General features: G+C 37.6%; 5 protein-coding genes across 10 annotated transcripts in view; 2 read left to right on the top strand and 3 right to left on the bottom strand.

Annotated features, from left to right (window-relative positions):
- Positions 1–1,429, bottom strand: part of LOC120767902 (trans-1,2-dihydrobenzene-1,2-diol dehydrogenase-like) — a 66,188-nt gene extending 64,759 nt beyond the window's left edge. The window contains exon 1 of the mRNA XM_040094248.1: positions 1,190–1,429. Coding sequence (XP_039950182.1) covers positions 1,190–1,271 — 82 coding nt within the window. The 5' untranslated portion in view covers positions 1,272–1,429. The remainder of the gene's footprint in view (positions 1–1,189) is intronic.
- LOC120767901 (diacylglycerol O-acyltransferase 1) overlaps positions 1–8,407 on the top strand; it is a 29,812-nt gene extending 21,405 nt beyond the window's left edge. For both annotated transcript variants that reach the window (XM_040094246.1, XM_040094247.1), the window contains exons 6-11: positions 6,479–6,587; positions 6,648–6,797; positions 6,872–7,179; positions 7,240–7,406; positions 7,471–7,576; positions 7,664–8,407. In XM_040094246.1, the coding sequence (XP_039950180.1) occupies positions 6,479–6,587; positions 6,648–6,797; positions 6,872–7,179; positions 7,240–7,406; positions 7,471–7,576; positions 7,664–7,900 (1,077 nt within the window). In that variant the 3' untranslated portion in view covers positions 7,901–8,407. The remainder of the gene's footprint in view (positions 1–6,478; positions 6,588–6,647; positions 6,798–6,871; positions 7,180–7,239; positions 7,407–7,470; positions 7,577–7,663) is intronic.
- On the bottom strand, positions 2,168–5,987 carry LOC120767900 (exportin-2). Its single transcript, XM_040094245.1, has 8 exons — positions 5,701–5,987; positions 5,485–5,636; positions 4,711–5,418; positions 4,163–4,646; positions 3,797–4,099; positions 3,580–3,736; positions 3,212–3,512; positions 2,168–3,145 (listed from the first exon to the last, which is right to left on the bottom strand). Exons 1-8 carry the CDS (start codon positions 5,783–5,785, stop codon positions 2,417–2,419), a joined length of 2,919 nt encoding a protein of 972 aa, XP_039950179.1. The 5' UTR covers positions 5,786–5,987; the 3' UTR covers positions 2,168–2,416.
- An 862-nt stretch (positions 8,408–9,269) lies between the features above and the next one.
- On the top strand, positions 9,270–14,124 carry LOC120768175 (aspartate--tRNA ligase, mitochondrial). 2 transcript variants are annotated; one of them, XM_040094740.1, is made up of 12 exons: positions 9,270–9,463; positions 9,684–9,810; positions 9,888–10,098; positions 10,160–10,389; positions 10,457–10,709; positions 10,770–10,948; positions 11,023–11,112; positions 11,176–11,792; positions 11,859–12,342; positions 12,417–12,596; positions 12,662–12,790; positions 12,863–14,124. In XM_040094740.1, the coding sequence occupies exons 3-12, from the start codon at positions 9,891–9,893 to the stop codon at positions 13,727–13,729; spliced, it is 3,237 nt and encodes a 1,078-aa protein (XP_039950674.1). In that variant the 5' UTR covers positions 9,270–9,463; positions 9,684–9,810; positions 9,888–9,890; the 3' UTR covers positions 13,730–14,124. The 2 variants fall into 2 exon arrangements, with proteins under 2 accessions (XP_039950674.1, XP_039950673.1); XM_040094739.1 differs by lacking the exon at positions 9,270–9,463 and having other exon boundaries at positions 9,666–9,810.
- Positions 14,125–15,153: 1,029 nt separating this feature from the next.
- LOC120768387 (pancreatic triacylglycerol lipase) lies at positions 15,154–21,515 on the bottom strand. 4 transcript variants are annotated; one of them, XM_040095053.1, is made up of 6 exons: positions 21,324–21,515; positions 17,010–17,410; positions 16,594–16,941; positions 16,266–16,508; positions 15,952–16,140; positions 15,154–15,886 (listed from the first exon to the last, which is right to left on the bottom strand). In XM_040095053.1, exons 2-6 carry the CDS (start codon positions 17,077–17,079, stop codon positions 15,207–15,209), a joined length of 1,530 nt encoding a protein of 509 aa, XP_039950987.1. In that variant the 5' UTR covers positions 17,080–17,410; positions 21,324–21,515; the 3' UTR covers positions 15,154–15,206. The 4 variants fall into 4 exon arrangements, with proteins under 4 accessions (XP_039950987.1, XP_039950989.1, XP_039950986.1 ...); XM_040095055.1 differs by having other exon boundaries at positions 17,010–17,332; XM_040095052.1 differs by having other exon boundaries at positions 17,010–17,214.
- Positions 21,516–22,139: the final 624 nt, after the last annotated feature.

The raw sequence follows: 22,139 nt of genomic DNA, 5'->3' as shown, positions 1-22,139 counted from the left end.
TCACATTGTGTCATGCCATATAGTATTGGAAAGGTGAGACTTTAGGCTTCATTTAACCAGAAAAAAAATCCGGAAAAGTTGAAAAAAAGTTACAGCTGTTCAAAAATGAGTGAAAATAATGAAGAAATTAGCTATATTTTGAAATTTTTGTATAAAAAGGGAAGAATGCCAAGCAAGCCACCATAGAAATTTGTGAAGTTTATGGATACGATGCTGTATCAGTTTGTGTAGCACAACAATAATCCGCTCACTTTCCGCTGGAAACTTCGATGTGAAATATGTATATACCTCGCTTTGGTCAACCTATCGTTAAAAAAGTCGATAAAATAATGGAAAATATTGAACAGGACCCTGACATAAGCAGCCATGACATCGCTAAGGAACTTAACATTCATCACCATACGATTTTGAACCATTTAAAAGAGGCTGGCTACAAAAAGAAGCTTGAAGTTTGGGTACCACATGAATTGTCTGTGAAAAACATCTGCGATTCTTAGCTGAAACGAAATGAAATCGAACAATTTCTGAAGCGAATGGTAACAGAAATCGAAAAATGGATCAAATACGATAATGTGCGAAAAAGATCATGGTCCAAGCGTGGTGAAGCTCAATAAATGGTCGCAAAACCTATGACCTACGCTATGAGCGGCTATTCTATGAGGACAACGCTAGGCCACACACATCTTTGATGACTCGGCGAAAACTGGGAGAGCTTGGCTGGGAAGTTTTGATGCATCCCCCATATAGCACTGACCTTGCACCTTTTCTTATAGCGTAAAAAATTATTTTTGTTGATTTTGATAGATCAGTTTCTATGGCAGCTATATGCTATAGTAATCCGATCTGAATGATATGTTCGGTAACTGTAACATTGCCTTGGAAAATAATCTGAGCTAAATTTCGTGAAGATATCATGTCAAATAATAAAGTTTTTTATACAACTTAATTTTGATCGTTCAGTTTTTACATGCTATAGTGGTCCGATATCGATCATACCTTCACTATGGTTTCTTTCAACAACAAAAACCAAGTCACATGTCCCTTTAAGCATTCTCACATAAAAATAGTTTACCAGAAAAATATATTTTAGAACAAATAACAGTATATAATTGGTTATTGCTTATTGTGTGTTTCATCATTACCGCCCTACTCTACAATAAATGCATTAAATAGTTAGGTTATCACTTACCTTTGCCACCTTGCATGCACGATAATTGGCGGTTAAAAATATTTCTTGATTTGTATAGAATTTGTCTCCAAAATTTATGCATTGCTTGTTCAAAAATGATGATTAACTGAAGATTTCGGCTTTTCCTAGAGTTGCATTGAGTTTTGGTATTTGTTGATTTCAAGTAAAATTTGCGATTCTTTGTTTTTTGATTATTTTCCAATTTGTGTTTTTGTTTTGTTTTTGAGCGAAAATTTTGAATTTGGAATATTTATTATGATTTTGCGGAAATGTTTATGGGCTTTTGAAATTTGTTATGATAAAATTTATGATTTTTTGAAAATGTTTTTGAAAACTTTTACTTTTTTTGAATTTCGATGATCTTTCAAAATTGTTATATTTTGAAAAGTTTTATGGTTTTTTGAAAATTCTTATGGTTCTTTGAAAATTGTTATAATACGAAAATGTTTGATTTTTTGAAAATGTTTATGGTGAAAATTGTTGTAATACGAAAATTTATAACAACTTTTCGAAATTGTTTATGATTTTTCCAATTTTTTTAGTTTTTTGAAAATTTTTATGATGTTTCAAAATTTTGATTTTTTGGAAATTTGTTATTATTTTTGAAAATTGTGATTTTTTGAAAATGTTTGTTTTTTTTAGAAATGTTTATGATTTTTTGAAAATGTTTGTTTTTTTTAGAAATTTTTATGATTTTTTGAAAATGTTTACTTGAAAAATTTATGTTTAATGGAAAATTTTTATTATTTTTCGTTTCTGCAATTTTGGTTGAAAGCAAGCGAGAGATTTCAAGTTTATTTCAGTGTTTTTTGAAAAATCAAATATTGAAAGAAACAAAATAAAACTTGGAAAACGAATAATCATAATTCATGATTGAATCATGGCAAAATCGCATAACCGGATCGCACATGGGTTCGCACGTGGAGACTAAGTAACGAATTTGCTCGCCAACAGTTATTATATTAATTTTGTTTTAAATTAAATTTTAAAAATTAACGCAGTAATTATATTTGAAGTAACGGACAGATTACGACAATAAATGTGATAATATATAGAATTTCACACGCTTACAACAAATAATTATAACAATAAATGCATACAAATGCGCATGTGTGTATAAAAGGGTTAATAATTTTTAACTGGCCAATTTATCGCCGTCTACAGCTTAACTTTATTAGGATTTACTTGTATATTCGTTATTATTAAAATTTTTAACAATTTACGCCTTTAAACTATGCGCACACCAGCCTGATCGCAGTACTTTTGCAAAGCCTGCTTGTGATTTTCGCCGATGGCGGCCACCAAGGTGGGCACTTCGCCCGGACGTGTTTGCGCCAACTTGGCCAGTGACTCGGCCAAGTACTTGCGGCCGTCTGTTATGTCAGCGAGAAAATCTTGGGATTTCGGCTGTGCATAACTTAGTTGTGAGAAAGCCGCCTGGTAGCCGGGCGCATCGTCGACCTCGATGAAATGATCGCCATCCAAAGTAGTTTGATCGGGTGGCAGCTCGAAGAGTTCAACCAATGCCTGCAGCAGTGGGGACCAGCGTTGCACATAGGGTGGGGCCAACATTGCGGGGCATTCTGTGAGTATCTTGGCAATGCCCACAGCAACGATCTTACGATCCATCTCCGATGAGACCTTCGCCATGTCCGGTATGAAGACACGATCGATTACCATACCGAACATATTCGCTTGTATTTGATCGATGAGTTCCACCAAAGCGACTGCGCTCATTTTGGCCGTGTAGTAGCAGAGGAAAACTATAATGCCGCGCAGATATTTGGTGGTCTTCGAGAGTGATAAACGCTGGAAGAGCAAGGCGAATATCTGACGCATATTGGGCTGCAGCTGTTCGGTGGGATAGTAGGCGAGTAAATTCTGCATGAGATAGAAACCCTCGTGATCGTTCGATTTGGAGGCAATCATTTTCTGGAATACACCCAAAACGGCGTTCTGTAAACAAAAAGGTGTGTTAAACGGTTTCGGAATTAAGATATCAATTTTGCTGTAAAATATTACCAATTTGCCCAAGGCTACAATTTGTGCTGAGCCTTGCTTGATAAATGCCGTTATTAGACGTATAAGTGGCGTAACATTGCCTGGGCGATCCCACAGTGCAGGCACCAACAAACAAGGGAAAAGCGCCCAATACGGTTCGGGTATGGAGCCACTACCCTCGCGTATTTCCAACAATAAGGAAAGCATTTGGAACACATAAGGCATGAATTCCAAAATGTCCTGCTGTAATATGCCCTGAAAGACGGGAAATAGTGCCTCTTCAAATGAGCTAACGGCAGCGGGCTCCGTTTTGCAAACAATTCTGGAAAAGAGCAAGAAAATATATTTCAAATACAAAAATGAAATAAAACAAATCCAATCTCACTCACTTCACTGCCAAAGAGAGCGTCTCGAAGAGATAATGGTTAAAATGCGGACGCGAGGGATTCTTCGCAACCAAAGTGAGAATTTCCGTTAGACGCGGCAATGCAACGGCCATATATGGCATTGTGGCCTCCTGCAGTGTGGAAAAACTGCGCATAATAGCTGCAAAAGATGTCAAAGACTCACTTAGATGCCACACAAAATATATTAACTCATACAAACCTTTCATCACATATTCATTTTCATTGGAACCGGGTAGCGACAATGTACCGAAGAGTCCGGTGAGCAAATCATTTGTAAATGGCGCTAAATGTTGTGCCGTAATCAACGGTTGCTGATTGCTGTCGCGCATCACCAGTATTTTTTCTATAGCGCAGGCCGCATAACTGTGCACTACAACGCTCTCTGCCGGCAGATGACGTATCAAGTGTGGAATGCAAGCTAGTAGAGTTTGTGGGCCCAAAATGCTGCGGAATACCATGATGAATTTAATGGCGGCAGATTTTAAAACCGGCAACTCATTAACTGTAATAAAATTAAAATGTGTATTAGGCTACTTTTCACTTCAAAAACTAATTTCATACTTACTATTGGGACGCTCCAGTTCGGGCACAATATGTTGGGCGCAGAATTGTGGTAGTGGCACCAATTCGGAAATATGTGTAATGCCATGTTTTTGTGTGCCGCCACGTGATGCCAACGAGGTGACTAAATAAATGGCTGTGTCCTTGGCGCGCCAATTCGTTGAAGGATTCTCTTTATATTTAGCCAAGAGTATTTCTAAATATTGACCGAATATGGCAAATATTTTCGCCTCGAAATTCTGACTCAAAGTCTTGACGAGGTCACAAGCTGCACGGCGGCGTGTATCGATATCGGAGCCTTCAATATCACGGCGTATATACTCTTCAGGGCTGTCCTCGAATAACTCTTCGTCGGATTGACGGAAATCCAAATTAGGTATGACCACTTTCTCACAAATATTGGCGAGTATTTCTGGGTTCTCAAAAATTTTGCGATAATGATTGCGCTCAGCGACCACCGATAGAAATTGCAATGCATTAGAAACGAGCTAAAATGAATTTAAAATATTTTAATGTTTACAATTTGATGTATGTATTATTTTAAATATTTACCGCATCATATTTGGTTTGATTGCCGGTCTTTACAAGTAATTCCCAAACGGCTGTCACGAAGGTCTCCATATACGAACCGAACTCTTCATCGTATTTCTGTGCATATAAACCAATATTCTCACAGATTTGTGAACGCAAGTGTTCTAAAACCCCTGCATCCTCGTCATCACCCGTATGCAAACAAGGTACATCAACTGTGAGCAACTCATGGAATGATTTCATCCACGTTTGCATATTATCCTCAAAGAACTCTGGTAAGTCTTGGGAGTTCAATGAGAAAAATACTTTACAAACCAACACCAAAGAACCATAAATAACTTTCAGCGCTGCTGTATTATTCTCGTGCACCTTAGTCAATTGCATTGTGGCAAGCAATAAATCAGTTAACGGTTTGGCCATGCGGTCCAAAACCAATTTGATTTCTTCCCATAAACTTTGTGATTTGAACTCATAACGATAGCGTTTAAAGAGTGAATGCGCCGTTTGCAAAACGCCGTTAATCACATTAAAATCGCCAGTAGCAAATTTTTCCACCATTTCGTCGATAAGCTGTGGCCATTTTTTTGGAAAATCATGTTTGCCAATTATGCTTACAGCGTCGCTAAGTTGTTTCTGCAATGCCGTAGGTGAACGTAACATAAGCGTAACAATCAGTGTTTTAATCGTATTTCGATCGTCTTGATGTATTTTGTCGGGCCCATCTGTATCCTGTAATATGTTAGGAAAAAAATTGCAATTTGAAATGCGTAACGTATTTTGTGTTGCACCACTTACTTCATGCGCTGCCCAATTACGTTTCACGTAGTTCTTGAATGCAATGGCGCCGGCAATACGTATTGTCATATCCACCTCTTGCTTGTCGATGAGATTCAATAATAGAACCGCATAATTACGCTGTACTTCAATTGATTCCAATAACTTTTCCGCTGTAACCGAAAAAGCACAATCAATATTTTGATTTCAATTTTATTTGATTAAAAATTCGCGCACCTGGTCGCCGCACATTGGGATCAGGGCTGAGCGTCTGCTGCAAATAGCCGCCTAACTGTTGCAAATTCGTCTCATTAATTTCCATATCTTTTCTTTATTATTTACTTATTTACAGAAAACACTGCACACAACTATAAGTATACTTATTGAACTTTATATTTTATATAAATTCCTTTAGGTGATTTCACTTAGTTACACACAATTAGAAAATATACGAGTGACGAAATTCGCCAATCACACAATCAGAAACGAGTCGCAAACGAATGATCAGAAATGTGAAACGCGCTATAAAATGTGTAGCGAAAACCGTTGTTCTGCGATTTTACTTTACACGCATATTCGCCTTTGTGCGCGACCGCATATGAACTTGGCTGCGATTGAGATGCCACCGATAACTGGCAGCTGTTTAGATTAGAGTGTGCACTCTGTGCCCGAAATATTTTTAATTTCTGTATGAAATTTTCAATTTTTATTTCAAAATATAGGTATATTTCGTTTCTTTACATTATGTATGTGGTATCTCTACACAATAAAAGCAGCTATCGTAGTTGCGCTGGAAGATATGTATATATGTTATGGAATTATATACAAACAATTATTGAATAAGTTCTAAATATAAACTCATCTCTAGAAAACGGTGTACAGGAAATGGATGTTAAATCATCGCGACATATTTTAAATAATTAAAAACATATTTCACTAGATTTACAGTAGTAGTAATAATAAAAATATATAATATTATTAAATAATAAACAAACCAATTACACATTTTTTGCAGGAAATCCTTTCAGAAACCTTTGGAATGTTCGTGCAAGTAACCAATATAATATTGGTCGTTTTCTTCCCGGTGATCATAATTCACCTGAAGGGTGAAGCATTCAGTTTAAGTAATAAACAAATTGTAAAACATTTTAAAATTAAGCATTAAAAATTTATCTTATTCCTAGTGGGCGCTTCTACTGTATGCTTTATTTATTCCTTACTGTTTCTGAAGCTGTGGAGTTACGTTCAGACGAATATGTGGTGTCGGCAGACCTACTACCTTAAGCAGTACAATCCTCGTGAGAGGCGACCAAGTATAACAGTGGCGGAATTGCGTAAGTCCCTACCATTTGTTTACGCGAACCGCTTTAAAAGCCACTAAACTCATTTCTCCTTTTTAATCTTGCAGAAAATGGTTACTTGGGTGATGAAATTGATGAGGATATACCAAAGCTGGTGCAGTATCCTGACAATCTCTGCTATAAAGACTTATTCTACTTTCTACTTGCACCAACATTGTGTTATGAGCTAAACTTCCCCAGAACTACGCGTGTACGCAAGCGTTTCCTGTTGAAGCGTCTATTGGAAGTGCTATTCGGTTTCAATGTTATTATGGCTTTATTTCAACAGTGGATTATACCGTCGGTACGCAATTCACTTATACCCTTCTCCAACATGGAAATTGGGTTGGCCACTGAAAGGCTGCTTAAGTTGGCGGTAAGCGTGAAAGGTTTAAATAATTATACGGTTTACTTATAACGTTTTGTTGTTTAACAGCTACCTAATCACCTGGTTTGGTTGTGTTTCTTTTACTTGCTCTTCCATTCATTTTTGAATGCCGTTGGTGAATTATTACATTTCGCTGATCGCAATTTCTATTGCGATTGGTGGAATGCAAACAATATTGATACATTCTGGCGCACATGGAACATGCCAGTGCACAGGTAACCCCAAGCACATATTCATGTTTACATGTATAATTTCAAAGATCTTGCATGTATCGTTTAGATGGTGTGTGAGACATTTGTATGTACCAGTTGTGAAGATGGGATATTCGTCCGCTCAAGCGTCTACGATCGTTTTCCTAATAAGCGCCTTCTTCCATGAATACTTGGTATGAAATTATTCTAGGGAATTTCTGGTTTCTTATTTCATGTACATATATACATACATATTTATTTGTGTACTTCTCCTGCCTCAGGTATCCATACCACTGCAAACTCACAAAATATGGGCTTTCCTCGGTATGATGGGTCAGATACCCTTATCGGCGATTTCAAAATCTATTGAACGTAAAATGGGTCCACGCATGGGCAACATCATTGTTTGGGCATCGATAATATTGGGACAACCGTTATGTATAATGATGTACTACCACGACTATGTTGTGACGCATTATCACGATGCGTTGAATAGTACCGTTTACACTGAAGGCTAGATATTATAATTTAATACGTTTTATACCACATTGGAAAGCGATTAGAAACGAGTACTTAGAATGTAATGCAAGTAAACTTTGTGAGAGCGGTAGCACATGTGAATGACAGACTTTGCTTTAATAGGCAAACGGCTAAAATATTTGTCGGCAAATTGTTATTATTATTTGCTGTTTTTATAAAAAAAATAATGCATGTTAATTTAAGCTGTTATACTTTTGCCACTCTACAAAGAAAGTAACAAATTTGATAAGGGCAATGACTTTGAAGCACATTTTAGCGTTACTTGATAGACTTTTAGACATAAAATGAATTGTTTTGCATTTAAAGAAATTTTTGATTGTTAAGTTAAACTGCATGCTTTAAACTAAAGTACATACATATGTAATAGTGTTGAATTAAGTTTTGTAAATAAAAAAAATACACATATTAAAAAGAAAATATAAAATTGAAGAGTGATAAATATGCATATAGAGTACTTACACGTACAAATATATGTATAATTAAAACATTTTGTTTCATTTTATCATTTTATAGCAATTCTATCGCTTTTCGTAATGGCTGTTTTATGGCACAACTACAAATATGTCTGAACTCACATACAAAATGATTAATAGACGTCTTTCAAAACCACTTTCAATTAATTTTCTAACACTTTGCAAAGCTACGATATATTTAGTAAATGTATAGAATTTTGATTATACATATGTATGTGCAACTTGCATTTCAAAAAAATTAATTCAATTATGAAAACAGGAAACAGCGTATATTTTTAATGACTGATTAGATTTTTGACAGTTGTTAGTGATGACAAAAATTATTTTCGTTACTAGTGATGGCATTTCCTAACGATTACCATGTCAAAAAAAAAATTGAAGTGAATCAGCCAAACCTCTGTCAGAACCATAGCAGACTAATTCCATAACTTTTCCAAGACAAGTTTTATTTAAAATTTTTGCAAATATATGCTTTTATAGCTCAAAAAATAGAGTGTAAAGTATTGTTTGTCTCGATGGCCCAATAGAACCCTAGGTGTCTCAAATTGTTTGTCTCAAAAACGAGATAATATTTCTGATTTTTCATTAAGTGAATACCTTACTTCTTTTTGGTGAGGGAATAGAAGAGATATATGTACATGGACAAGTATGAAAGAAACAACTCCCTAATTCTTAAGAGATGCATACACTCCTAAAGAATAACACCACAGTAATAAGCATATGTTTTAACAATTAAGATTCCGAAATCAAAACCCTCATAATTTCATAGATTAGTTTATTACTGGGAAAATTATCAAGAACTTAAGGGAAGTTAGCAACTCTGTTTAAGTAAACGTCGTTCACTACGTTCTGTTTCGTTTCGTGATTCGTCGTTTGGTCTGTCTGTGCGATTTTTCGGTATCCGCTCTTGTGCCCTTAATTTATTCGCTATTTGCTGATAGTAATTGCTTTTATTGTGCAATTTTGCAATAATTTCATACATTAGTGAATATACAAACATTATACGCGATTAGTGATTATAATAAGAAGATAAACTTGCGCTAAATAAGTGTTTAAATTTCAAGAAAGGTACGTCGACGCCGCCGTCAACGTTTGTATTATTCTGCTTAATTTTTTATTTTCCTTTTGCATCGCTTTTTCGTTGTGCAGCGCTTACGAGGGGGATACATTTTTATCGCTGACTGATATTTAGTTACTCCCCATGTGATTGGGGAACATATTACTAAATATATTTCTATTATTTTGTTATACATTTTGTTTATGTAAGAACAATGCTCTTAATTTCTAGGAGTTTGTGGCGTAGTCAGCAATTCAGTTACTTGAATAGACTTACAACAGTCGAGACAATAGCAGCAAAGCAGACTGCGCTCATAAAAATCTCTGAAGCGGCAGTAGCAGCAGTACCGGTAAATCACGTAAGTACTTGCTTCGATTTAAGGGTGGTAGTACTCGAATTTTAACATTGAAAATCGGACATTCTATTCAACTGCAGTCAATGAGCGGTCGCAATCGTGTTGGTACTGGAAGTGGCGGTGGCCGATATGGTGGTGGAGGCTATGGCGGCGGTTATGGAGGGGGTGGCGGTGGCGGTGGTTATGGAAATAGTGGCGGCGGTTATGGCGGTGGTGGTTATGGTGGAAACGGTGGTTTCAATAACGGCTATAACAATTATAGCGGCTCCAACGATATCAATCCCTTTAATAGTGAGTATGATTATGATGTAATTATTTCATATGTACTGTATGAAATTATCTTTTTGTATAGGGCAAGTACCTAACGATCTCATGCAATTGATGAGCGCAATGGCGAACAATTTCAATATGAATCCCCCACCTCCACCACCAGCGCGCATGTCATGCGGAGAGCTGCGCGCCAACCATATGGGCATGTTGGTTGAGTTAACGGGACGGCTTATTAAAAAACGTGTTTCGCGATTTGTAGAATTACGCGATCGACACGGTGGTGCATCGCAATTGGTTATTTTGGAAGATAAGGTATACTCGCGTAAAAAACACATTGAAATAAGATTTTATATGCTAATGTCATTTCTATTCTCCATAGTATCCACGTATAGCACGTCGCATGCAGAATATGCCGGAAAATACTACGTTAACCATAACTGGCGTAGTACACCGACGACCACAAAATTCTTGCAATCAAACAATGCCGACCGGAGAAATCGAAGTGGAGGTTCAAGAAATTGTAAATATTGAATTTCCTACCGGTGTTAAAAGCATGGGCAATAAGCGTACTTACAGCACAATGGCGAAACAGAATAACTGTGGCATCACCAGCACAGAATACAAGATAGCTAGTGAGTAAAAAATATTAATTTACCCGCATGTGTGTACTAAATAGATTTTTTAAACTGCAGAGAGCGAAAATATACTGAAGTATTTTGAAAATCGTGATTTTACATGCAATGATTTGCGACGGGAAGATATAGGCAAGAATGTTACGCTAGTCGGGTGGATACCACAATCCAAAACTGCAAAATTTTTACAGTTGAAAGATGGCTACGGACAGACGCAAATCATAGTTGAGGACCAAACGGTAGACGATTATAAAATATATATATATATTTTAAACAATAATGTAGTTTTTTTGTTAACTCTTTTTCATAACAGTTGCAAGAAACTTGTCTCAGTGCACCTGAAGGCACCGTTGTGCTAGTTGCAGGCAAAGTTTTGGGGCGGCCGCGTGCCAATATAAATTTGGTAAGTGCGACATGCTTCAGCCTAGTTTTCGAAAATTTATATAATTAATTAATTTCAATTTAGAAATACGACACAGGCGAAGTAGAGATATTGGTGGATAATGTAAGAATCTTAAATCCTGATGACCCATATGAAGGACCCATTAAAAACAAGGAGAAGGTGCAAAAGATGTCAATCGATGATTTAGAAGCTGAAGATGCAACTAATAATGGCAATACAGCTAATAACGGCGCCGGCGGTCAAGGAGGTGCTGGTGAAAAGACGAAAATAGCCGATTTGAATAAATTTGCTGGACGTACGCATACATGCGGTGAATTGACAATAGATAATGTCAACGAGAAGGTGACAATTTGTGGCTGGCTGGAGTTTCAACGTATGGGCAAATTCTTCATATTGCGTGATGGTTACGGAGAAACGCAAGTGCTGATGACAAGCAAAGCTAAAGGTTTAGAGAATTATCCAAATGGCTTCTCGCTGGAGTCCATAATACGTGTCGAAGGCACGGTTATACCACGACCAGCCGCCACTATAAATGCAAATATGGGAACCGGGCACATAGAGGTCGAGGCTGAAAATGTGGAAGTGCTCAATGCGGCTAAGAAGAATTTGCCATTTGAAGTGCGGCGCTATAATCGCGCTGGTGAGCGTTTACGCTTGACACATCGCTATATAGATTTGAGGTGCGTTACACATTTGATTTGAAATTCATATACATATTTATATATATATTTCCTTTTTTCTCGTAGATTCACCGATATGCAGCAAAATCTTCGCATGCGTTCCGCCGTCATAATGCGCATGCGCGAGTATCTGATTAATTTTTTGGGTTTCGTCGAAGTGGAGACACCCACACTCTTCCGTCGTACTCCAGGCGGCGCACAAGAGTTCGTTGTGCCCACCCGCAAACCGGGTCACTTCTATTCACTGGTGCAGAGTCCACAACAGTTCAAGCAAATGTTGATGGCCGGCGCAATTGATCGTTACTTCCAAGTGGCACGTTGCTATCGTGACGAGGCCACGCGTCCGGATCGCCAGCCGGAGTTCACACAGCTCGATATTGAGTTGTCATTCACATCACGTGACGACGTCATGAAATTGATTGAGGAATTGTTGCGTTATTCGTGGCCGAAACAATTCCACGGCATTCAGACGCCCTTCCGACGCATCACATATGAGGAAGCCATGGAGAAGTATGGCACCGACAAGCCAGATATACGTTTCGGCTTCACAGTGAGTGTCATAATGTGCTTTTTTATCCATAAAATTTTCTTTAAAAAACATTTTTTCTATGCTCAAAATCCTAGTTGCAAAATGTTACAGATATAATTGAGAAAAATGAGAAGTTCGCTGAGAAATTTACGAATTTGGGTGCTTATGCCATCGTTATACGTGGCTCTGAGGCCATTTGGAACTCCACGGCACGCAAACATTACGAGAGCATCAGCAGAGAATTTAACGGCACATTATTTGTACGCAAATTTTTGGTAAGTAGGCCGCTGACGTTCTCCACTCCGTTCTCCTAAATCAGCTTCTCGCTTTCTACCAACAGCAATATAAGGACGTGCTCGATCGTTTAAACAAATTACTGGGCGATGAAGTAGCGCACGAATTGATTGAGAAATTCGATTTAGAAGAAAATGACCTGTTGTTCCTCGGTATCGGTGAAAAGCGTGAAACTGTGAGTCTTTCATTGAATTTGAGTATAAATTGGTTACTCATTTTGACTCTGTATTCGCCTCTCTAATTACAGCAAGCACTATTGGGACGCATACGCCTCGACTATCACAATTTCAATGCCGAAAATGTTAAGCGTGAGCGTAAAGAGAACAAATTCCTTTGGGTAATCGATTTTCCAATGTTTGAGCGTAATCCAGAAACAAATCAATTGGAAAGTGTACATCACCCGTTCACTGCACCACACCCGGATGATATGGAAGTCTTCATGAATGCCAAAGATGACCAATTGGAGAAGGTGCGTTCGCAAGCGTACGATTTAGTACTGAATGGACAGGAAATCGGTGGCGGCTCAATACGTATACACGATCGTGATATGCAACATTTCGTACTTGAACAAATCCTTAAGATTCCACATGAGCATTTGAATCATCTGTTGAACGCATTGGAGTCTGGTTGTCCGCCACATGGTGGCATCGCACTGGGGCTTGATCGTCTAATTGCCATTATATGTCGAGCGCGTTCAATGCGTGATGTTATTGCATTCCCGAAATCGTTGAACGGACGTGATCCGCTCTCGAATGCGCCCGTACCCATTTCAGATGAAGAGAAGGCGCTCTATCATTTAGCCGTATTAGAGAGTCCAAACAAATCTACCGAGCATGCAATCGAGGATGATGATCCGGACGCCGCACGCAGCACACCATCACCGGAACCCTCCAGAGAAGCTATGCTAGTCGATAATGAAGATGTGAAGCCGGAGTCGGCTGAAGACGAGGTAACTGTTGTCGATTCGTTGGGCGACAGAGAGAGCGCGGCGACACAAAAGGCGATTAAAAAAGAGACTTCCGAATCTCCTGCTCCTGCTGTTCCCACACCCACAGCAACTCCCAAAGCCGCCGCAAAGTCTAAGCGAGGCGTTGCCGCCGTAATAAGAAAGTAAACTGCTTATTTTTAACTAACACAAAGATACACATGCATATGTGTAAGTTTCTCTAGCGTGCATCATGCCGTTATGCATAGTTTTATCTACACATTATTTATATATATATATATATACTGATTATATACTAAAAACTAAAAAAACCTCCTGCTATAATATTACCCTTTAAAAAGAAGCAAGTCATTGGAAGCTTAATATTTCACAAATACATACATATGTATGTATATCTGTATGTATACGTATTAAGAATTTTACCCATATTGCAGGAGCGTATTTAACTATTTGTTTACATTTATTGACATTTCACATAAAACTGTAATTTCATATTTAATTGATTTACTGAACAAAAAATCGTTTGAAATTAAGAAAAGGGACGATAATAAAGAAAGTACTCCAAAAAAGAAAGAGAGAGTTTTTTATTTTAATTTTTTTTCAATTTTTAATTGTTTTAAATTATTTAATGTTTTTTTGTTAATTTTTTTTAAACTTTTTGTTAGTTTTGTTTTTAATTTAATTTTTTTTTAATTTTTTTAAATTTTTTTTTATATTTTTTTAATTTTTTTTTTTAATTTTTTTAATTTTTTTTAATTTTTTTTTAATTTTTTAATTTTTTTTAATTTTTTTGTAATTTTTTTTTAATTTTAATATTTTTAATTTTTTAATTTTTTTATAATTTTTTGTATTTTTTTTTTTTTAATTTTTTTTTTTGTATTTTTTTTTTATTTTTTTTTAATTTTTTGTAATTTTTTTATTTTTTAATTTTTGGAGAGTTTTAAGAGTTGGGATTATAAGTGGATAATTTTTTGTTTAATTTTTTGTAATTTTTTTTTTTTAATTGTTTGTAATTTTTTTTTAGCAGGAAACATTCCCCAAATAGTTTTTGGAGGAGGTGGGAGCACCCTACTCTGTGTTCGTTCAAGATGGTGACTGAAATAAACTGAACGAAATCAAGTAATTACCAGAAACAAATTACATTCCTTGGCGGGATGAAATCCGGGTGAATTTCGGGAACGTGGTAGCGGCTGTTGTGAGAATTGTACGAAGACTCTCGTCTCGTTTAGAATTCGGAAACACTGTCGAGTATTTCTTTTCTGTTCTCAATCAGAATATAATTTCGGCACAGTCCTAACTTGATCACATCTAAAAATCTTCAATCTGTGGTTCAAGCTTTACGAATGCACACAGTATCTCAGATTTTATCAAGTTGTTCAATTGGAATTACTTCAACAAAACTGTAAGACTTCGAAAAATCTTGCCCAAATCCGACTCAAAATTTCCACATAATGCTTTCGGGCTCAAAAAACTAGAACGACACGAATTTATAGCAGCGAACCATAAAAAACGCTTTATAGATTTACGACAGCACTAAACTCCATAGACATCTGGCTTACTACCCTCACACATTATACCTTCTATAAATCCAATACTGTTTTCAAATAATTTATATTTTTAAATATTTAATCACTTTTATAACTTATCAGTTTATTTCATTTCCACGTGGCTGTCTGCTTAGCTTCTTGCTACTCAACTCTGCACCTTCAATATGAGGCACTTTAAAAATACTATTTTCTATATGGCCATTGGTCAGATTTCGTCGATATTCCAGCCATTCAATTTGCGTTTCATGCACTTTCTGCACATCCTCCGAACTTTGCTCTTCCACCGAGCCGGCAAGCTCGTTACCGGTCTTCGAAGTATCGGTTATGTCACCAGTGCCAACGCCACTAAAGTAAGTCCAATTTTCGCCGTTGGGATCTTGTGAAAACGGCGTCGGTTCGGGTTCAATGCCATTGAAATGTGAGTCCAATTTATTCCATTGATCCACTTGCTGCAACAAGGGATCACGGAAGCCCGACGGTTGTGGCAACGTTATTGTGATGCGCCCATTGTTAATGGTAGGCTTTTGTTTACCCAATGTCGGTAAGTCGGTCCACTTGCCTAAGGCGTACGGCGCTGTATCATTAGTCTCGGCTAGAAACATGCCCTTTGTGCTGAGCTTTATATCTTCGCCCGCTTCGAGTAGATAATTCGTAGGCGGACACATGTTGAGCAAATATGAGATATACGAGCTGCAAGCCCAACCCCAGAAACCTTTACGTGAACGTATCGATTCCGAAAAATATTCGACAGCGCGCTGATGGCTGCAGGCAAATGGATCTGCGTGAAAAAATATATAGGTGTGTAATTTTAATGGTCTGAATATAGTTTCACGGCGTACTCACTTGTGTTTTCCTTATTGCAACCGGGCTGTAGTATGCCGCCATTCATATAGAAGTCCGCATGTCCACAGCGCTCTATTTTGCCCTGGACAAAGGCATTCGTATGTATTACGTCGACGAAAGCAGCGTCAGTGGGGTCCAATTTGTCATCGATGCCGGAGGTGATGAAAAAAGGCATGGCCGGATCGAGACCTGAAAATTTTACAGCCATTGTTCAAAACTTATGTGAAAATTTTCAAGAAAGGAACATTTTAGGATGTTGAAGATGGATTTTAAATGATCTTCAGGTTCAAATCATCTCCCAGTTTTGTACCAACCTGTTATTCTCGGCAATTGAAACGAGCCCAAATTTCGCGCAACATAATTCGTCAACTGTGCGCCCAGCGAGAAGCCGATGACATGCATATCGGTGGTGCCCGTCTCCAAAATACGTTCCACAAGTTGGGCTACACATGCACCCACATGCTTGATATTATGTGCGACGTTGACGTAACATGGACCGGGCGCCAGCACAGCCCAATCCACAAAGATGACGTTATACTCACCGCGCATTAAATATTCTAGAAAAATACAGAACAGCGGCAAAGCCGGGTAAGCGTTCCAGCGAACTAAGATATAGAGACTCTGCCAGTAAGGCGCACTCACCATATTTCATGCGCTGCAAGGTGTTCATATACATATCCGCATTGTAGCCGTGTATGATGATCTTTGTCTGATAACGCGGATTAAAGTTCGAGTTGGTCAAATTGGACTTATCGAATGTTTCGTCGATGTTCAAGTACTGAGGCTGCTGTGGATTGCGCCGAGTGTACAAGTAGAAGCGCACATCTTTATCGGGGCATTTGCGTCCGATCACCCAACGACAGGGTCCAATTACTATATCACGCATTGTTGGCGCGGGTGTGGTGCTCGGCGCTGGGGTTGTCGTCGTTGGCACCGCCGTGAGTTGATTGAGAAATGACTTGGCATGGCAGTTGACTAGTGAAAATATAACTACAAAACAAAAAGAATAAATTCTGGTTTTGAGGAAGTCCAATATTAGGCAGACTTGGGTTTCTTACCTATAATCGAAATGGTCCTGAGGAAGCTCGGAACGACTGTTGTACATTGTTGCGTCGTTGTTGTACACATTTTATGCTATTCTACTTAATTTCTTTTTATTATCACAATTGATTCACTTAAAGCTATGTAACTATGCTTTATTTTCGGAATACTATAAGACTGTATCCATCTTTTGACACACCAGGCCTTCCTCGATATAATTTACTAAAAGAAGCCATGCGATGGTTACTCAATTTGAGGTTTATGTTATTCCTATGCGATTCCTGGCATTCGCAATCTGATGAAGACCGCGATAACTTCGAGTGAATAGTGAAAACAGCGTCTTGAGGGAAGATTGAGACCTCAATTTCTTAGAGTGAATAGTGAAAAAGTGTTTGATGGAGGATTGAGACCTTGGTTTCTTAGAGTGGATATAGAAAAAAGTGTCTTAAGGCATGATTACATATGTCTTGGTTTGAGGAAGATTGAGCCCTCTTTTTTTCAAGTGAATAGAAGGTTAGGTTTGCATTCGAACAAAAAAGACCAATAATCGCGAAGCTTAATGCATTGTTGATATTTTTTCTGCAGGTTCTTCGTATGTATGAAAAACTTCGAGTCTCTAAAAAAGTTCAAGTCTGCGTAAGTTAATCTTTTATAAGAGCTCAAGTGACAATGATAACATTTTGTCTTACTAAATTTGGTAAAACTGCAGGAGTCTGAATGTAAAGGAGTCTAGTCTTGACAATTGATAGTTCTTTCTTTATCTTAAAGCGTACCCCAATATCAATATTGTTTAGGAGTGGGAACGATGGTTAACTCGACGAACTGGTTCTTGAAGTGTTTGAGAGAAAGAAGAAACGATTTGAACGCTATTATGAACTGCAAACCTTCGGATAATCTTTAAGAAATGCAGACAATGGTAGTTCCTCCGACTTAAGACTGTTGCCAGCGAACGTGGATCAGAAGTAACTTTTCCCAGCTGGTAGTGACAGTGAAAGAAAGGATCGTATCAGTTACTTATGTGGGTAAAGTGATTTTCAAGGGCTGATATGTGATCAAAAGTCCCCACGGACTAACTTATACCCTTTTTAAGACCAAATCTAAAGTTTAAAAATTAGTTTTTCGAATGTGTAAGGTAGGTTGGAACAATCGTCAGGGTAGCTATGTATCGAAAACTAGCGACAAAGCTCGTCTTAATGCTAACTATTTATGTATGTCTTCTTCTTCTTTCTTATGCAATTTGCCAAACAAAACAGAAACGGAAGCTTCGCTTAAGCGCCGCAGTGAAATTCGCGTTACCACTTCGGTACGCAACGCACGCAAATGGCCAGTGGGTAAGCGTTTAGCGGCATATTGCATTCATTCAAATGAGTCGAGCGTAAGCGGAATGCGCGCGCATGCGTAAGTGAGAGTTTTTCGTGGCTGTGATTGATGGTGGATAGCTATTTGCCGAGACGTTTTCGATTATAAACCAAAACAAAAAATAAAAGCAGAAAGCAGAAAGCAAGGGAAATATGACGAGTAAAGTGCAAAGCAACATTTGGTGACTTTAAGCAGCAAATGCACGGACGTGCTATATGCCTACCACAAAAAGAAGCAACAGCGTCGCCAAAGCTGTTGAATGGCTGGACAGGCAACGAACGTGTCTAAATTGTTATTGCATTTTTTAGTTTTTTTCGAAGTTTAACTGAGATTACAGATCAGTTTTCAGCATTACACATGTTAAACACGTTGCCAATTGTTGTTAGTGCCTTTGGGGAATGGCGTGGCGCTCGCCGATTGCCTGCAAATATTAATTGCAACTTAATACACACAACTGGTGTTGTTGTTGTAGGCCTCTGTGCTTTTAACTTAATTGAAACGTGACAGATCTGTAATCTCCAACAGGCTTTCACTTTAATTGGGCTTTTTTAATTAAATTTTAACAAGCCCTGATGCTCTCATGGCGATAAAGTGCAGATATGCGTAAATTCTTTGCGGCAGCTCATTGGCTCTACGTTGAAGGTACGCCGGTCGGAATACCTTTCAAATTGAAGTGAAAGTATAATCAAACAAAATACCCTTCACACGTGCGTTTTTATAGCATAAAGTTCTTAATCTTGATTTTGATCGGTCAGTTTGAAAGACAGCTATATGCTGCAGTGGTCTGAGCTGAACAATGTGTTCAGAGAATGTCGCTTTTCCTTGAATTAAATTTTGTGTTGATATCTCGTCCATTTGAATATGTTCCATGCAAGGACTTGAGTTTGATCGGTCAGTTTTTACGGTAGCTATGTGTTGTACATGTCCGATTTTGGGTGTTCCGATAAATGAGCAGCTTCTTGGTGAGGTGATCGATATCACAAAAACTTAGAAATTAGTTCGGTATATACAGACCGTCAGAGACAACTGGACATGGACAAGAGAAATTTTAAAATAAGGTACTATGTACTCTTAAAAAGAAAGGGTTAATATGATTCCTAGATCCCAAAGTGGAAAACACCACTAACCGAATATTTAATTTCTGAATTTTAGTTGAGTAATTAAAAACAAATCCTAAAGGATGTCTACATCTCATGAACCAAGGAACTGATCTCCAGCTGGTATCGCAAGGACCAAAACTGGTCTATGCGTGGCTTATTGCCTATAAGTTTAACCTCATCTAGCCTAACCTAACTAAAAACTAAAAAAAGTTATATTTTATGAAAGGTGGCGTGTTAGGTTCGAGGACCGGCGGCTTTCGGCATCCGGCCACGAACACGCTCATAACCCTTAATCAAAAGAATTCTCTTTCTGTCCTTCGGCAGAAATGAGGGCTCGCCTCACAAAGTGAAAATACGGACGCGATAAAATATTTTGGATATGTCGGCATTTTGGTTTGTCGGTATTTTGATTTAGCTGCATATTTGAATTTTGTCGGTATTTTGATGGGCCGGCTTTTTGAACTTCGGTATTTTAAGTGTATCCCTTTATAGGGGTTTCGATGCTTGTTTTTGGGTGTGACATGTTGGAAAACTTAATATACGATGATCAGGATATAAAAAGAAAGTTTCATGATTTGATAACAAGCTTCTGTAAAAACGTTGCTTGCTTAGTAGGACACGGTTACTCCACTTTAACAACTTTTCACTCATTTTTAGGATCCCAAATAACTTACGTTAATTCCAAAAATGCTCTGTGATGGTTTGTAGTTGAGATCGTCTATAAATGGATGTTGGATCAAAAATTGATTTTAGCTGAGATACACACATAAGTGCTGAGGAACAAAATATTACACTATCTCTCCTTCGAAATTATTTTAATTACAGTTGCTATGAGTTCTATGATGTTTTTGAGCATTGCTCAGTTTCTGACCACAGGAATTGCGAAGAAGGCTGACAAATTGATGAGAGACTTATGTAAATACTATTCTGTCTGAACGGTTATATACCTTATGATGACGATTGTCTGACAAACATTAAACAACAAGAGGTCGGATGCCGTCGGGCAATAAGATAAAACCCAGACGAATTATAGAGCCAAAGTTTGGCCATGTAATTCTTAGATGAATGTTTTACGAACGAAGAACTAAGGTACATATACTCCAGTAATGGCTTTTGTCGAGATTTGCGCTCTATTGAATATATCATACAACAATAAAAATGTTAGACTCGTTTATCTAAACGGAAGTGAGCAGATACGGAAGTGAGTGGATACGGAGATTTGTTTACACAACTGCAGTTCTGAAAACCACCGGATAATTTCTTATAAATAAATACATAACACTTAAGGTCTTTTTTCATATTCGTGGCAGGTTAGGCAAACCACTAAGAGAGTTAGTCTTCAAAACCATTGGAACGAATCACTGCCCTAACAAACAAATAGACAAGAATGGAATCGAACATAAACAAACACAAAAAGAAAATTATTAAAAATCCAAGCAAAATTGAAAGTATGAAGCCCATCTTTAAAAAACAGCACTTTGAGTTAATTAATCAAGTGAGTGGCACACAAAGAATAGGAAAAGCACTGAAAGCAACCAAACGCCACTTTTGCACACTATTTTTAGAAATCAAGCGCTTACTGTAGCAGAAATCTATTGAATTTAAATAGACACAGTATTATCAACATGCCTCAAGATAAAACTATGTATGGTTCTTGCTATATTCTCTTGGTATTGCTATATTCGAGAACTGATAATAGTGATTGTTACTGTCACATTACTAAAATACCAGCGCTGTCACTTCGAACACAACTGTGTACACACAAATGCTTGCATGTAAAGAGAATTTGGCGTCTTCTGACACAATTGTATTTTCTGTTTTTTCCCACTCGAAAGTGTTTTTCCACACTTTTTCTTTGTTTTGCTCGCTTACTTGACGTTTACATAATCATCGACTCATAAATTGAAGATTTTCGCGCACTTAATTTGTTGAAATTTATGAGTTTCGAGTTAAAAATCAATAAAGGAATAATTCTGCAGCGCTTTCTTGTGTTTCGTAAACAGTTTCCGTAGGTAGGCACGTGAACTCACAGTCTTTCGCGTTACACACAACCGCTCACTTCCGTTGCTTGTACTCTACTAACAGCAGTACCTACCTCTTTTGTTTTGAATATAAACAATATTTACCTACAAATGTACATACATACATATGTATAGCTTTTTAGGTAAAATTATTTTGGATAGTGAGTGGTATTGAGAATTTTTATTACGAGTACCTCATTTGCATTTCGAAATACGCTCAATTTTAAGATACCTCTGATATTCTCTTTTATTATCCAACTCTCAGCGTATTACTAATATACTCACTTATGGCCAATTCACATAGAACTTTTGCTTCGCTTTACGTCAGACATTTGTTTTGACAGAACAGTGCGAAGTACGTTTTTGTATGAGTACGTTCACATAGAAAGTTTTGACGCGAAACCAAGCAATTTTCGACTTTTTACGCTTTGTCAAGCAACAGTTACAATTTTTATTAGATAAATTCTCTGAAAACAAAGCGTTCATTCTGGTTTACCATTAGTTCTCAGCGCTCCGTTGTTTCAGCGTGAACTGTCACGCAAAGCGAGAAAAGTTTTATGTGAATGGGCCTTAACTGCCGCCCCTAAATGAAAGCGGCAGCGGGGAAATACTGACAAAAATTCCACTTGCCCGTAGATTTTTTCTGGTGCATACCTAAATAATGGCG

Source organism: Bactrocera tryoni, chromosome 2, assembly GCF_016617805.1.
Source record: "Bactrocera tryoni isolate S06 chromosome 2, CSIRO_BtryS06_freeze2, whole genome shotgun sequence".
In the NCBI taxonomy this organism is placed as follows: Eukaryota; Metazoa; Arthropoda; class Insecta; order Diptera; family Tephritidae; genus Bactrocera; species Bactrocera tryoni.
This window is presented reverse-complemented; position numbering and strand designations above follow the sequence as displayed.

Bases quoted from the DNA above. Each gene is read 5' to 3' on its own strand.
- LOC120767900 (XM_040094245.1), bottom strand. From the start codon at position 5,785: ATGGAAATTAATGAGACGAATTTGCAACAGTTAGGCGGCTATTTGCAG. The intron at 5,637-5,700 runs GTGCGCGAATTT...TTTCGGTTACAG, and splicing joins TCCCAATGTGCGGCGACCAG to CGGAAAAGTTATTGGAATCA. The intron at 4,647-4,710 runs GTAAATATTTAA...AATTCATTTTAG, and splicing joins ATCAAACCAAATATGATGCG to CTCGTTTCTAATGCATTGCA.
- LOC120768175 (XM_040094739.1), top strand. From the start codon at position 9,667: ATGCTCTTAATTTCTAGGAGTTTGTGGCGTAGTCAGCAATTCAGTTAC. The intron at 10,949-11,022 runs GTAGACGATTAT...TTTTCATAACAG, and splicing joins TCATAGTTGAGGACCAAACG to TTGCAAGAAACTTGTCTCAG. The intron at 12,597-12,661 runs GTAAGTAGGCCG...TTCTACCAACAG, and splicing joins TATTTGTACGCAAATTTTTG to CAATATAAGGACGTGCTCGA.
- LOC120768387 (XM_040095053.1), bottom strand. From the start codon at position 17,079: ATGTGTACAACAACGACGCAACAATGTACAACAGTCGTTCCGAGCTTC. The intron at 16,141-16,265 runs GTTGGTACAAAA...TAAAATTTTCAG, and splicing joins TCAATTGCCGAGAATAACAG to GTCTCGATCCGGCCATGCCT. The intron at 15,887-15,951 runs GTGAGTACGCCG...TTTTTCACGCAG, and splicing joins TTGCAATAAGGAAAACACAA to ATCCATTTGCCTGCAGCCAT.